The sequence below is a fragment of the Rhinolophus hipposideros genome (assembly GCF_964194185.1).
Source record: "Rhinolophus hipposideros genome assembly, chromosome: 5".
Lineage (NCBI taxonomy): Eukaryota > Metazoa > Chordata > Mammalia > Chiroptera > Rhinolophidae > Rhinolophus > Rhinolophus hipposideros.
In genome coordinates this window covers 67455969-67470966 of record NC_138051.1, presented here as the reverse complement: position 1 = coordinate 67470966, position 14998 = coordinate 67455969, and the positions used below count along the sequence as shown (strand labels likewise).

Genomic DNA, 14998 nt, shown 5'->3' with positions numbered 1-14998 from the left:
AAGAACCCTATATTTATTTTATTAGTATGTATGATTTGAGCTATAAATAAGAATGTTTAAAGAGAGAGACTAAAATCTACATTATACTACATCACACAGATTCTGCTTCCAATTAAAAAAAATGATATTTCTCCCCAATATTGGTTAATAAACCACAGCCCATTCTACTCAGAGAAAATGAAATGACAATAAAACAATAACCTAATAAAACACCTATATATACAGTAGTCTTACAGACCACAACAATACTAGTATTTATTGGGCAATTTACTTAGTAGTTTACTTGCATCATTGTATATAATCCTCACAAATCGTAGGATGTGTAAGTTTTATTATTACCCCATTTTACAAGTGATGAACTGAGGATTCCACCAAGGCACACAGCTAGTAATGCCAGAGGCTTTATTCAAGCCTAGGCTGCCTGACCCCAAGAGCTTCAGTCACTTCTCACTGCTCTACCATTTGCCTCAATGGTAGATGACTCTTCCTTAATGGGTTTTCTAAAAATATGACTTATCTAGGCAATAGTGACTGTGTGGAATCAATAACCCCTCACATTTACATAGTTTTCATTTTCCAAACGTATTCTCCTGTAAGCTTCTAATTTACATCAAGAGGCTCAAAGAGGTTGGGTGACTTGCCCAGGGTTTTTAGATAAGTGGTAAATTGAAAAGTGGAAAGGTGACTCTTAGCTTCAAATGTAGAACTCTTCCCATCTCAGCAGTCACTACCTCTTACTAATGCTGAGTTACAGAAAATGAACTCTGATTTACCTCTTCCGAGATATTTTCGTCTAGGTTGTCGCTTTACAAACAGCAAAAATTATCAGCAAGGCAGTGATCTTGACCAGCTTATGCCATTGTTGTCATCATCCCCACCATCATCCATTCATCCTAAATTCTCCATCAATATTATCAGTTACTAGCCAGTTACTAGCCTAAGCTTTTGTTATGTATCTTACTTCGGTAAAGTCAATTTTGTAAACATAAAGGCAGAAAAATATCACCTTCTATCAAACATAGCATTTTATTTGGACTCAATATTACTAGCATACTGTACAAATATTACGACATAAATAATTACAATTGCAAATTCTCTCCCTGCAGACTCTAATGAGATCCAACGGGAAAACTGGCTTAGCAGGGGATTTTTTTTTTAAATGAAAGAAAACTCTCATTATACAGATAATATACCAAATGTAGGTAGTTATTACTCAATTGAAAAATAGAAGAATACTTTATCACACTGTATTATAATTTTCATGAGAATCTTTGTAAGGGAATATTTCAAAGATTTGGGAGAGAATAATGGCTTTATTGTTCTTCTAAAAATGATACATGCACATTATGAAAATTTCCATTTGTACAAAGGTTCAAGGGAAGGCCACATATCACCCAAAGTCCTCCCACCTACAGTTAATCGATGTTAATATTTGCTGAATATTGTCCAGTATCTCTATACTATATAAAATGAAGCTAGACAGTAAGGTAGGCAATAAAACAGCCTTTATAAAACAAGATTGTACATATCTCAAAAACTATTTGTAATAATTTACTGAAACTGACTTGGCACTGAAAGAATTACTGAACTTCAAATGCATGTTTCTTTACTATCTGAGCTATTCCTAAAATTAAGGAAAAGACTGTGATAAACATCAATAGGTCGGGACCATTTTTTAATTACATGTTCTGGCTTTAGACTGTACAGATGGGCTCTCTGCAGTGTCTTTTTTTTTTCCAAAGGAAGATCCACTAGAGGTGAGACAGATTGACAAATATTCTGATCTAAATCCACATCTTCTAATCTGTGATTTTTCTTATGAATATGTCTTTAGTTAAAAAACAATAATATTCCTGGTACTCTATGACTAAAGCTTTATGATTACTGTGTATCAATAGGGATTGTAGATAATCTGTCATAATCAGCAGGCCCTTCCATCTGCATCACGTTTAAAATCCACTCTATGCCTACCTCACTCCCACCTTCTTCTTATGTTCAAAATCCTTTACTCAATTCTTTTTGATCTTCAGACTAGTTGATACATTTGGGAAAAGAATCTGTGAAGTAATTAGTGTATTTTAAATTAGCTTATAATATAATTAAATTCTAAAAGTCACTGAATCCAGCACACAAAAGCTAAGATGGGTGGACAGCTTTCAGAATATTACCTTTCTTTTTGAAAACCGTTAAGTATATGCCACCACCACATTTCCCATCCTCCTCAATCTGATGCCCCAAGTTGTATGGGTCTTTATCTTTGATCAGGTATTAATAACTACATATTGTTACCTTTCCAGTCCTTATGAAAGTACATACAACCATTCAAAGAAACATGATTGCCTTACAATTAAGCTCACAATTTGAAAGCTAAGAATTTAACATCAATAATTCTTTAAAACCATCTTCTGCCTAGGTGACAATTAACAACAGTAACTACGTTAAAAACCTTGATAATCATAATTGAATTCCCAAATTTATAGCAAGTATTTCAAATAAGATAATAAAATTGTTAGGGGTTTTAGAGCTTAGAAGTATAGCGTTCTATTTCCTCCAATTATGTTTGGACTCTATTTTTAAGTTAAATTTGAGCAAAGTTGTCGTTTTACACAATCAAATCCTTAAATTCTTGTTTATTTCCTTTATTTCCAAAGGGGAAAATGATTCAAGCATTACTTACAAGTTCTTTGCCCAAATTGGTGTTAACTTTGAACAAATGAAAAGTGCAGATGTCTAAAAATTTATTTTTAGAATTTATTGCAGTCCCACCCATTTCACCATGGGCTTGCTTCAGATGTAGTCATATTGTATGTCTTGCCTTCAGAATCATTTCCCCAAACTGCAGATCAAATCTAGTAGTAATGATCATGAAGTACATAATGTGGAGTGGAACAGAGGCACAATGGCATATCATTCATTGACTCACATCTTTTTAGTTCAAGAAACTCTTTTGCCCATTATAGTCTTGGTCAATTTAAAATATGTTCATTTTTTATAAAGAACCAACAGTTATTCTACTTCCATGGTTCTTTTCTATTCCAAAACACAATGGATTTATAAGATGTGGCCCATACTTGAGATTTTGTGGCTAATTATGACTGACGACCACCGATGAAATGAACAGTTATATGTTTGACCTGGCCAAAAAGCTTAAAAAGAAAGAGAAAACACATGAGGGCATTCATTATTCAATACCTTGCAAATCTTTCTGGGTGCCTCCCTCAACTACCACATGCCCAAAGCCTGTCTTTCTCTCCATATGGCCATCTTTTGCTTTGATGCCAGTTGACCTGTAGAGTCCCCTCGAAATGAGCCCGTTTGCTGGAGGTTTAGCAGGAGGAGCTGGCCATACTGTCTTAAATACTCGGCCCTGCTGTTTCATTTCCAAGCCAGGCCCATCCCATCGCGGTGACAATGGGCAAAGTATCACTGTGTTAATTTTGCAGCACGGAGAGAATATGGTCCCAGTGCTTAGAAAACTAGCAAACAGAAATCACATTCAGCTGTTTCACAAAATTCACAGAAACAGAAAAGCAGTTTTTGCCTTTAGTCTGATCTGAAGGGTAGTCACCAGAAGAATGTATTTGCTTTTGTCTCCCATGGAAGAAAAGTAGGAGAGATTGTTGCTGGCTGTGTCTTTGGCAATCAGATCCTTCATTTCCCATTGTTCCACCAAAGCTCATACAGAGTAGATCACCTATGTGGATTAAATGCTGTGCTCCTTTACTATCTACACAGAGCTCATGCTTAATGTAGTTCCTCTTTCAAAACATCTACAGCATTATGTAAACGTCTAGAAATAGCGTTGCCATTTTTCTCTTGACAGTCTTATTGGCTGCATTTAGGAAATGTGAAGGAAGGAACTGGAAAATGAAATCACTGCCGGTGTCTTATCAGCAAAAGTCCTTTCCAGCAGTTTCTCCTCTGGGCTCAGGGCTCCTAGATTACCATTTAAAGTTTTAATTTATGTAAGAGACTTTTCAAGGCAAAGGAAATTTATGGATTAGTTGACCAGATGTCATCTTTGAAGGTGACTTTAAACATACTTCTGTATGTTTAAAGTATTTGTGTATATCTAGTACCAGTATGTCTCTCCAGTTTGATGGCAAAATGCAGGAAAGTTAGAGAAAGTTACTACTATTTCTTCTTGTTAACTTTTTGTGATGGTATTTTGTTTCCTCATGAAAATCAAAGAAACTGGCATGTCTGTTACTGCTTTGGAGACCTGGTTGTAAAAAACAGGTTTTTCTAGCCTTTTAATTCATTTTAGAAGGTAGTCGATTATTGTAGTCAACTATTGGAAGCTTGCTAAAAAATAAAAGTCATGTCATTTTTCAACAATTCTTTTGTTGAAATGCTAATATTATCTATGAATAGGATTTTCTCACTTGGCCTTTTATAAAGTAGCATTAATTTCTCACATAGCAAGTGATGCAATGCAACCTAAGATCTTTCCTGAGCCAAGATGGAATATAAATAAATACATTAAAAATATGGTGCAATAATGCAAATATTTGTGCACAATTTATTTCTATTTTATATTATCCACTTATAGCACATTTTGCTTTATAAATGAAATATGAATAGCTGCACCACTGTGTCTTCAATTTATATATTTTAAATAAACTTTCTGAATACTGCAGCCACTATTTGATCATACAAGTGAATACATTTAAAATAGTTACCCAAACCAAAAAATTTTGGACTACAACAAAGGGCTTTCTAGAAATTTGACATAGCATTTTATTTTCCTTTAGCTATTAATTGAAACCTTGGGTCAGTTCTGTTTTTCTTTTCTGTTCTTGCTTGGATTTTGGAAATGAGGGTAGCACTGATTTCAGCATTTCAAATCTGCTAAATCTACCAGTTCAGCCTTGACTGAATCAGTACTGAGTCAGCCCCAGGCAGTCTATAATGTGTGCCCCCACCTGTGGTTTGGGGACTAAGATAAGATCGCCAAGCCCAGTCCTTTAATAAATTGATAGAGGACACGCTGATCTATCATTTCAAAGCCAATGCATTGCTCCTTGGTTTTTAGCAAAGTAACTTACAGTTTTTACAATTGGTAAAACAATACAGTAATTTACCTGCTGTAGTGAGCAAGCTTAGTGAATATGTACTCAGGTGTGTAAGGTCTCTTCTGACCTTTCCACCTTAGGAGGATATTGAAAGAAGAGACAATCTGTCTATACGTTGTTGTAGCCAAAGACTACTTGGGGTAATTGTTCAGTTACAGAGTTACTTATACATACATACATACATATATATATATATATATATATATATATATATATATATATATATATATTTTTTTTTTTTACTTGGGTTCTAAGGAAACTATTCAAATATCCATTTTTCTGGATCAGGACCATAAAACTTCCTACACAAGCTTACATCACTCTAAGCAAAATGAAAATGTGAAAAATTGGCATTTACACAGCAATTTGGGAGCACAGACATTCTCTTCTGTGATCACACTTCAGCACTTCCTACCTTTCCCACTGAATAATCAGCACGTCGGTCCTTTTGCCGGCACTCTGACCACACACAGCCATTGCCATTTTCCCAGTCCATCAGTTCCCAATGGTCCTGATTGCCTGTCATTGCCAGCCTGAGCCCAGTGTTCATTTCAGTTCTGTCCCCTTGGATCTTCAACTCCTTGAACCATTCCCCTTGCACCAGTTCACAGCCCTGGGTCAGCCCCACTTCCAGTGCTCATAATACTCAGGCACAAACCCCGTTGGTTGGATCCCCTAGCGAGCCTGTATTTAACCAAGCCCTCTTTACTTTCGGGTAGTCCTCTTATCCAATCCTTTTCAAATTGTTCCTGTGTTGTTCTAGATCAGTGCTGTCCAATAGAAATATAACGAGACACATAAGTAATTTAAAATTTTCTAGTAGCCACATTAAAAATAAAGACACAAGTAAAATTAATTTTGATAAGTTATTTAATCCCTGGCATGATTTTTCAGGGTGCTCTTACTATAAAATAAGCCCTACCATATTTCCCCCAAAATAAGACTGGTTCTTATATTAATTTTTTGCCCCAAAAGATGCATTAGGGCTTATTTTATATTACAAGCATCCAGAAAAATCATGCTAGGGCTTCTTTTCTGGTGAGGTCTTATTTTGGGTAAGTCTGAAACATGGTAAGTTTATTATTTTGGGTAAGTCTGAAACACGGTAAGTCTGAAACCCTATACGTAGTTTACACTTGCAGCACATCTCAAGTGGAACTAGCCACATTTCAGGTGCTCAGGTGCCACTTGTGATTTGTCAGGACTGTGTTGAACAATGCAGGTCTCGACTTTTCCTAATCTCTTCAAGCCCCAGCCCCACTCCTCGGTCTCAGGAGGACCTCAGGACTCATTTTCCAGGGAAAAGTTGAGTAACTCTATCTCCAGCCACTTTATGTTGTTCTCTTTCCACCTCAACACATATGTGTAGCCACAGCCGTACTTTCTCAGAATGTTGGCCATCCTTTCATTCTTCTCCTTTCTTTGACAAGAAAGAGCTATGACAACTCCCATCCTTTCCCCACCTTTGAGATTTTGCTTGATCATGTATCTCCTCTTTCCAGAATCCTCACCCCTCTCCTTCCACTAACATTCTCAGGTTTTGTACAACTTAAAGGTTAACTTCTTGCTATTCCTCAAACTACCATCTTTTTACCATTTCCCTTATTACTTTGAATGCCCCCCCCAACTACTCAACCCTTGACAATATGGCTTCTATCCTCACTCCCCCAAACAGTCTCTGCCAAGTTATGAGTGACATTGCCCTCCAAATCCAGTGGTCCTTTCTCCGTCACTATTTCCCGTTATGTCGACAGCATTCTGCACTGTAGCCTACCTTTTTCTTCTGGAAAGTTTCCCTCTTGACTCCCATAACTTACACTATGTCGTACCATTCTAACATCAGACAGGACTCTTTTTGTAGCTCCACTTATTCCTTTGAATCTTAACCTCTGGTTTCATCCACCATTGTATCCTTTAGTCTCTCCTCTCTTGGAAGTTTTTTCCACTCTCATGACTTCAACCATCATTTCCACTCAGAATACACACAAATGTAAAGATTCAGACCTCTTTACTAAATTTCAGTCCTGCATTTCTAATTGACTCTACCGTACATATCCATCTGAACATCATTGGAATATGATGTTACTTGCCATTGAACTCAGGACTATGGTAACAACCCCTAGGGGAAAAACATTTAATTTCCAAGCTTAGAAAAAAACACCACAGTACATATTATGTGTAATTGTTAGTCTCATCTCATCACATCAGAACCTGGAGGTTTAAAGTAAGTGTCAGCTTTTTCTCAAACCGGTTCATCCTCGGTTTTCCTATTTTTGTGATGCTAATCACTCAGTCACCCAGCTTTGAAATGTTGCTTTCACCCTTAATTAGCTCTTCTTCCTTTCTCCCACAGCTAATTAGTCACCACTTGTCAACTAATCCTTCATAATATTTCCCTTTATCCATTCCATCTCCTTAATAAATTGTTTGCCATATTCACAGATCGTCCCACGTCCTCTCTCGTCAATCCAAGTACTATGCCTTCCTTGAACTCAACTTTTGCCATCACCAACAGCACAAGATACCCTGGCATTAATGCAGAATTGTTAAAATAAATTCCAACCTTCCCAGCTAGATTCTTAAAAGGAGGAACAAAGTTTTGTGATCTATTCATTCCTGCCCTTACTAGATAAATAGGTGACCAATAACTATTTGCGGTTCATAATGACTCATTTTCTTTTAAAGAAAAGATTTCACTTTTAACATCTAGCTTTGGAGGCAGATTTAAATATAATCAGGTGGCCCAAATTAATTTTGCATATTTTTAGGGACATTCAACATGTAACCATATAATGTGAGAGAGGCAACTGTTTTGTTTTGGGAAAAGCATCAGAGGTAGCGTTTGATCGTCCTTCTCCTATTAAACAGTAAGTGGACAAGTTTCTCCATTTTTAACTTCCTTGTCTGTTATGCAGCAGCCCCCCCCCTTATCAGTGGGGGATGTGTCCTCGGGATGCCTGAAACCTCACGTAGTACTGAACCATATATATGTACTATGTTTTTTTCCTATACGTGTATACCTACGATAAAATTTAATTTATAAATTCGGCACAGTAAGAGATTAACAATAATAACATAATAAAATAGAACAGTTATCACAATATAGAGGGTGACAAAAAATGTATACACCTTTTAAGACAGGAAAAAATGTATTAAATCTACGCTGACGGTAACCACTTTGAGCACCTCTTGTCATTGCAGAAGTCAAACGTGACTTGTATTCATCTTTTGTTATCGGTATATATTGAGTATTACAATTACAATTTTAATACAGTTTTTTCCTTTCTGAAAATGTGTATACATTTTTTGGCACCCTCTGTATACCGTAATAAAAGTTACGTGAATAGCTGTGGGGCCATTAGTAAATGAAATAAGGGTCACTTGAGCACAAGCACTGTGACATTGCAACAGTCCGTCTGATAACCTAGGGGCTGGTCAGTGACTAATCGCAGGGAGAGTGTACGGAGTGGGTAAGCTGGACAAAGGGGTGATTCACATCCCGCGTGGACGGAGCAGGAGGGTGCACGATGTCATCGCGCTACTCAGAACAGCATGGGTTTTACATTTTATGAATTGTTTGTTTCTAGAATTTTTCATTTAATATTTTCAGACCACAGTAGACCATGGGAAGTGAAAGCAAGAATAAGGAGGGACTGCTGTATACCTAACAGAGTTTATTGTGAAGTCTAAACAAAGTAATATCTGAAAGTGTTTTGAACATTTCAGAATCTATGTCAATCGACAGTCATGTCTCAAAGTTGGGTACCCAGACTCCACATCTCATTGGTGTGTGCTATGATAAATCTTTTCTTAACCTCCCGATTAGTAACCTCCAGCAATGTTAGCAAGTTGATTGAAAACTAATGCTACTTAGTTAATTGTTAATGTTCTTCCCAGTTGTAAAGCCTGGACCTGGTGTCTGCCATTCTAGAGCTGTTTGAACAGGTGTCCAGAGATTCAGGAGGCTATTCTGGAGGCCATTTTTAATGGGTATTAAGCAATTTGATAAGTGGGGATTCACTTGAAAATAGCAAATTCTATCTCCTCTTCGCCTGAAAACATCTTGCAGGGTCTCTCATGCCCCTTCACATTTCAGAGGTAGGTCAGCCTACTTTCCCTAGCAGTACCCCCTTTTGCACAAACCATGCTGTCCTGGAATGAACAGTGGACCCTTGAACAACACAGGTTTGAACTGCTTGGGTCCACTTCTACTCGGATAGGGTGGGGATGAAGAGAGGCTTTGGAGCAGCAGTGCTTTTTCTTTGCCCCTGGAAACCTACTTGTAGAACTGACCCCACTCCAAAGAGAAAAAAATCTTTGTTTCACCCCCAAACATGCTTGCAATCCTCTCCTCTACTTACATTGCAGAAGTGTAAGAAAAAAGGAACACATTTTTGCGCAAGGAAATGGCTGACTCAGTAACCTTGCTGAGTTCATGTCGTTGGTAGACCAGGTACTGGTGGTGGGTGGGATGGATGACAGGTGAGCTCAGATGTAAATTTTCTCCAGCTTCAGATTGCTGGGGTATCTTCAGCCTCTTACAAAGCAGCCTCCCTGCCTTAAAACCCCCGATTTACTCTCTAGCCATCCTGACGTAAGTCTGCTTTCGAGGGTTAATACTTTGCTCTGCAACATTCCTTATGTCCCCTCTACAGCATCAGGGCTGTCACTAGGCTATGAGACCTTTCCATACTGTTCTTTCCGCTAGTAACACATCTGAATATGATGGAAGCAGCCCTCTGCTCTCTTCAACTGGTCACCTTCATTTTCCTTTGAGCCAATGAATGGTATCTAATCTGTAAACCAGCTGCCTCCAGGTACCCGGCAGATGAAGCTGGCAGAGTAAGCAGCTGCCACTGTCATTTGATTGGGAGATGGAAATTTTGTGTCTTATTTTCTCTTTTTGTAAATTGGTTGATGTAACGTTCTATAATAACCATTTGTTGCAACAACATGCATGGACCTGTAAGGCATCATGCTGAGTAAGAGAAAGGCAAATACTGTGTGATCTCACTTATATGTGGAATCTAAAAAATCCAAACTCTTAGAAACAGAGTAGAATGGTGATTACCAAGGTTAGGGGGTGAGGGAATTGGGGAGAGGTCGGTCAAACAGCATAGACTTGCAGTTAGAAGATAAATAAATTCTGGAGAGCTAACACATAGCATCACAATTATGGTTGACAATACTGTATTACATACTTCAAAGTTGCTAAGAGACCAGATCTGAAGTGTTCTCACCACAAAAAAGAAACCATAATTATGTGACGTGATAGAGGTGTTAGCTAACACTGTGGTAGTAATCACATTAAAATATACAAATATATTAAATCAACACATACACCTGTGTCAATTTATACACAGGTGTCAAATTGATACACATACAATGTGTCAAATTGACACATGCACAATGTGTCAATTTTATCTCAATTTTATAACATTTATTACTTGCCTAATTGGAGAATACATTTATGTACATTCTTTTTTTTTAATGTACATTCTTAAGCAAGGCTTTTATGCTTTTTTTCATAATCTGGTAACTGGACTACAGAATAGTTCCATTTTGTGTCACATTTGGAGCACTATGGCTGTATTCTTTGGAATTTAATTTTTTCTAAGCTGAAAGAGGGAAATAACAATGATAGAGGCAATGTAGATGTTAAAGCTTGTGTTCCAGATTTTTAAGTCACAAGATTTAAGTGAACAAATCATGTACAAAATGGTTTAATCCAAATATCTGCTGTAGGGTTTCTTGAGACAGCCACTAACCCTTCAGTTTGGGAGGCAGACCATCTCTTTATTCAGATGCCTTCGGTGTTGGCTGGGGTCTCCCGGGCCTGCTGCCATGCTTCAGAAGGCACCGCTTCTCCACAACCTCTCTTGTCACTGCTGCTGCTCCTTCTCAGCAGCAGGGACATTTGTATGACTGATGTCACATCTGCCGGCCACCATAGAGACATAAAATTATCAGCAGGGCATCAAGGTGCACATAATCAGTGCCATCCAAAAGAAGACAACAGGTTCTTCACAGAATCCTCTGTATTTGCTGTTTTGTTTCAAAGTCACATAATTCGGGCCACTGTACAGGTGGCGAAGCCCAGGGAGATATGCTCCTAGGGAGATGGTCGCTGGAGATTCAATGGCCTTTTCTTATCTGTGAATTTATGAACTATCGTCAGTGAAGGAAAAGATTCTCCCAAAGCCAACTGGAATGACAGTAAGTGCCCTGGGCATAACCCTGTGTCCACTCACTTGTGTTTAGGAATCCGAAGGCCTGTGGGAGCCTGCAGCAGCCACGGTTTTGTGAACGGGCCAGCTGCCCCCTGCGGCCCTGCCTTTGTTAAGTGGTGTGTGCTTTGTGTCTCCTCCCCACAGCTATTGACCTGCTGTACTGGCGGGACATCAAGCAGACGGGCATAGTGTTTGGGAGCTTTCTGCTGCTGCTCTTCTCGCTGACCCAGTTCAGCGTCGTCAGCGTCGTGGCCTACCTGGCCCTTGCCGCACTCTCGGCCACCATCAGTTTCCGCATCTACAAGTCTGTCTTACAAGCTGTGCAGAAAACCGACGAGGGCCACCCTTTCAAGTGAGTGCCCCGGCCAGACCAGCCCTTGCTCAGCCTCTCTCAGGGCCTTTTCCCTCTGCCTCTGTTTCACCCCGTGCCCTGTGGGTCATGTTGCTTGAAGACAGGCTTCTTCCAGTCTCCTTTAACACCTGCCTTTCAATAGCTAATGTTTCTGGTGAATTTCTAGAACAAACTCTCTTATCTCTATTCTAACACATATTGCTTTGAGTTTTTATATTTTACTTACCACTAATTAAATACTTAATATTCATATAAATTTAAATAATTTATATAATATAAATTTAATATATTTAATATTAATATTTTATGTTTATTACTAATAGTAATCGGAGTCCATGATATAGAAATAATGTTTTGTAATTCAAGAGTGTTTCTACACTTAATCCTCCCAAGTTTGTGAAGAAGGCATAGCATTATAATCCCTATTTACAGGTGGAAAAACTGAGATCCTAAGAAGTGACTCTCCCAAGGTCACATGACCAGTAAATAGCACAGAGCCAGGACAAGAGTGTTTGGATTTTTATTTCTGTGCTCTCTTTGGAAGTGAATACCAGAGGGCCAAACTTCTGACAGGTGCAAGGTTCATGAACTGTCTTATAATGTTCCCTCTGCATTTCATACTGGGGAAATCTGACCGGACTGACCATTGAAGAGAAGGACATTTTTTTTTTTTAAAGGCGTTGTGCTTAAAGGATATCTGAGATGTGGCAGAGGGGGATATCAGCACTGCCAGCTGCATGGCACCCTCTACCACCCCAGTTTATATCCTGATTCTAGATTGTGAGCCCAGGTACTTTTAGCCCTGTCAGAGTCACCTCTCCCCGGTGCTGGCCCCAGAGTGCAGGTGTCGCACGTGCTGTGACCGAGAACAGTTCTGCTTCCTGCATGAGACACATAGATGCTGCTGCAGAATGGTTTCTCAGCCAGCCCCACTAATTCCCTGGGGGAGCCTCAGTGCTCCCTGGCTCACCCGCGCCAATCAGCTGAATCGAGACCTCAGGATACCAGGCTCCAACAAGGTCAAAGATGCCTGTGTATGGGGGCCTATCCACAAAAGCGAATAGGCTGTGGATCAGACATCCCTTCCCAGCCTCTGGTGTTTGGCTTCAGTGTCAAACCCAGTTACAGCCTGAGCACTGTTGCCCTTTGGAGGTATTTGGCCTTCTTCTAATGCAGCATTAAGGGTCTTTGGGGCTATAGCTTGGCTACACAAGTTCCCATCCCAAAGGTGGGAAGATGGGAGACGTGGAGCATCATCTTACCAGGGCGAACACCATGCCTACTTCAGTGACCCTAGCCTGTGAGCACAGACCACACATTTGGAGACCCACCCTGCCCCAGCCTCTCCCTTAGCCATCCGGGCAAATTAGCTCAACGATGTTGTGTTCCTTTAAGAGACCATTTGAAAATGTAGAACTTTCCTCCTGAGTTGTTTTTATCAGTAGAAGAATAACTGACTCGGGGCACGTTTTGAATCAAACATCCTATCTAGACAAATCAGTATTTTTCAATTTTTTTCTAAGGGGGAGAAAAGACATAACATTTAAACGTACACTCTTTAAAACTCAAGCCAAATGCTGCCTTCCTCTTTTTATCCCAACTCGCAGAGGTAGGTAAGCACTGTAAGAACTCTAGGCAGACAGACAACATGGTGCTGTCTTAGAACAGAGGGAGGGAAGCGAGAGGGAGGATGGACCTCGCTGGGAGCAGGGCCAAACAGGCAGATGGATTGATTTCTAACTACTTCAGGAGTCTCGTTATCCACTCAGGAATTACATTTAACCATTTGAGCAAATGAAAAATGAAATTACCAAAAATACCACTCTTCATAGAACCAGTGAGCATTTTCATATGGCCCAGCTCACTCGAGTTTTCAGAGCTCTCTAGATAAAAATCTAGAAGAACTTTCCAGAAGTAAAGTATGAAATCTTAAAAGTTTTGAATGACAAATAGTAATTGGCAGCTGGGATTTTCAGATATTTCAACTATCAAAAAATATAATTCATCCCCACTCAGCCAAGAAGAAATAAGGACTTTCACAATTACCTGGTGGGCCAGGGTATACGGAGAATTCAGCCAACGACCTGATTTTGGCCTGACTTTTCTCTGTTCCCAGCCAGTTGTTCTGAATTATCAGCTCCCATTGTAATCCGCCTTCGGGAGACAGAAGCAGTCAGCACCCCACTAGGTGCCATGATTCTCGTGTTCCCCAGTGCCCTGGCTGTGGGTGTAGCATGGTGCCCTGCCACCCACAGGCTGGCGTAAACCACCAGGATGACTGGCTGTCATGCTCAGAGTGAAAGAAGGAAGACTTAGCTGCTTCATGGAGCCATCTGATGGCATTGTCTGTGGGGTGCTTTGTTGGCAGGGCCTACTTGGAGCTTGAGATCACCCTCTCCCAGGAGCAGATTCAGAAGTACACGGACTGCCTGCAATTCTACGTGAACAATACTCTTAAAGAGCTGAGGAGGCTCTTCCTCGTCCAGGACCTGGTGGATTCCTTAAAAGTACGATGGCTTAAGCTCTTCACTTGACAGTCTTCAGTTTTGTGTTTTCCTAAAAGTATAATACAATAAACCGTCACATAGTGAAGAATAAAAAGCAAGTGCTAATTCTATTCTAGAGTCAGAAAACTTCTAGCTCTGTGGTCCATGGAGCTCATCCAATGTAGTCCCCTCATTTTATAGATGCTGGAGCAGTTAAGACAGTTGCCCGAGGTTGCCCAGTGAATCCCTCGCAGAACTGGGAGCGAACCCAGGTCACGCAGTTTCCAGTCCTGTACTTTTTACAACACACCAGGTTGCTTCTCCTTACCATTTTAAATTCCTCAGCCAATTTCCTAAAATTAATTTTAAAATAAAAATTCGTTTGGGAAATGTGAAGCACCTATGTGGTTTTTCATTGGAAGAAAGTCTGGATTCTGCTAATAGTAAAACGTCCAAGTGTCCTGACACACTGTGGGCTGTGAGACGAGCCAGTGCAGGCAGAGGACCCCAGCACCGGCTGTTTTTCCAGGTGCTGTCATTGAATTCAATGGGTTTCTTGGAACAAGCTGCTTTGCCCACCCTGTGGCTTACGAGTAAAATCGAAGTCAATCAGTCATGATTTGTCAGGGCCCTGGCGAGGTTGTTGTGAGTTTCCTATGCCCCCAGAGCACTTTGTACACACCAAGCAGGGGTCTTGTACCAGGGGCTGCCTGGCAACTGTTCAAGGAAGGGCAGAAGGAAAAGTGAGTGCTGTGGCCTTGACCACAAGGTGCTTTCCTAGAATAACCCCTGGCCAAGTATTGACTAAAGAGAGAGAGAGCAGAGAGATTATACTTATCTGAAGGTGACATTTCT

At 39.8% G+C, this 14998-nt stretch overlaps 1 protein-coding gene across 3 annotated transcripts in view; it reads left to right on the top strand.

The window, feature by feature from the left end:
• RTN1 (reticulon 1) overlaps nt 1–14998 on the top strand; it is a 173688-nt gene that overhangs the window by 153039 nt on the left and 5651 nt on the right. For all 3 annotated transcript variants that reach the window (XM_081049746.1, XM_081049745.1, XM_081049747.1), the window contains 2 exons: nt 11450–11657; nt 14026–14164. In XM_081049746.1, the coding sequence (XP_080905872.1) occupies nt 11450–11657; nt 14026–14164 (347 nt within the window). The remainder of the gene's footprint in view (nt 1–11449; nt 11658–14025; nt 14165–14998) is intronic.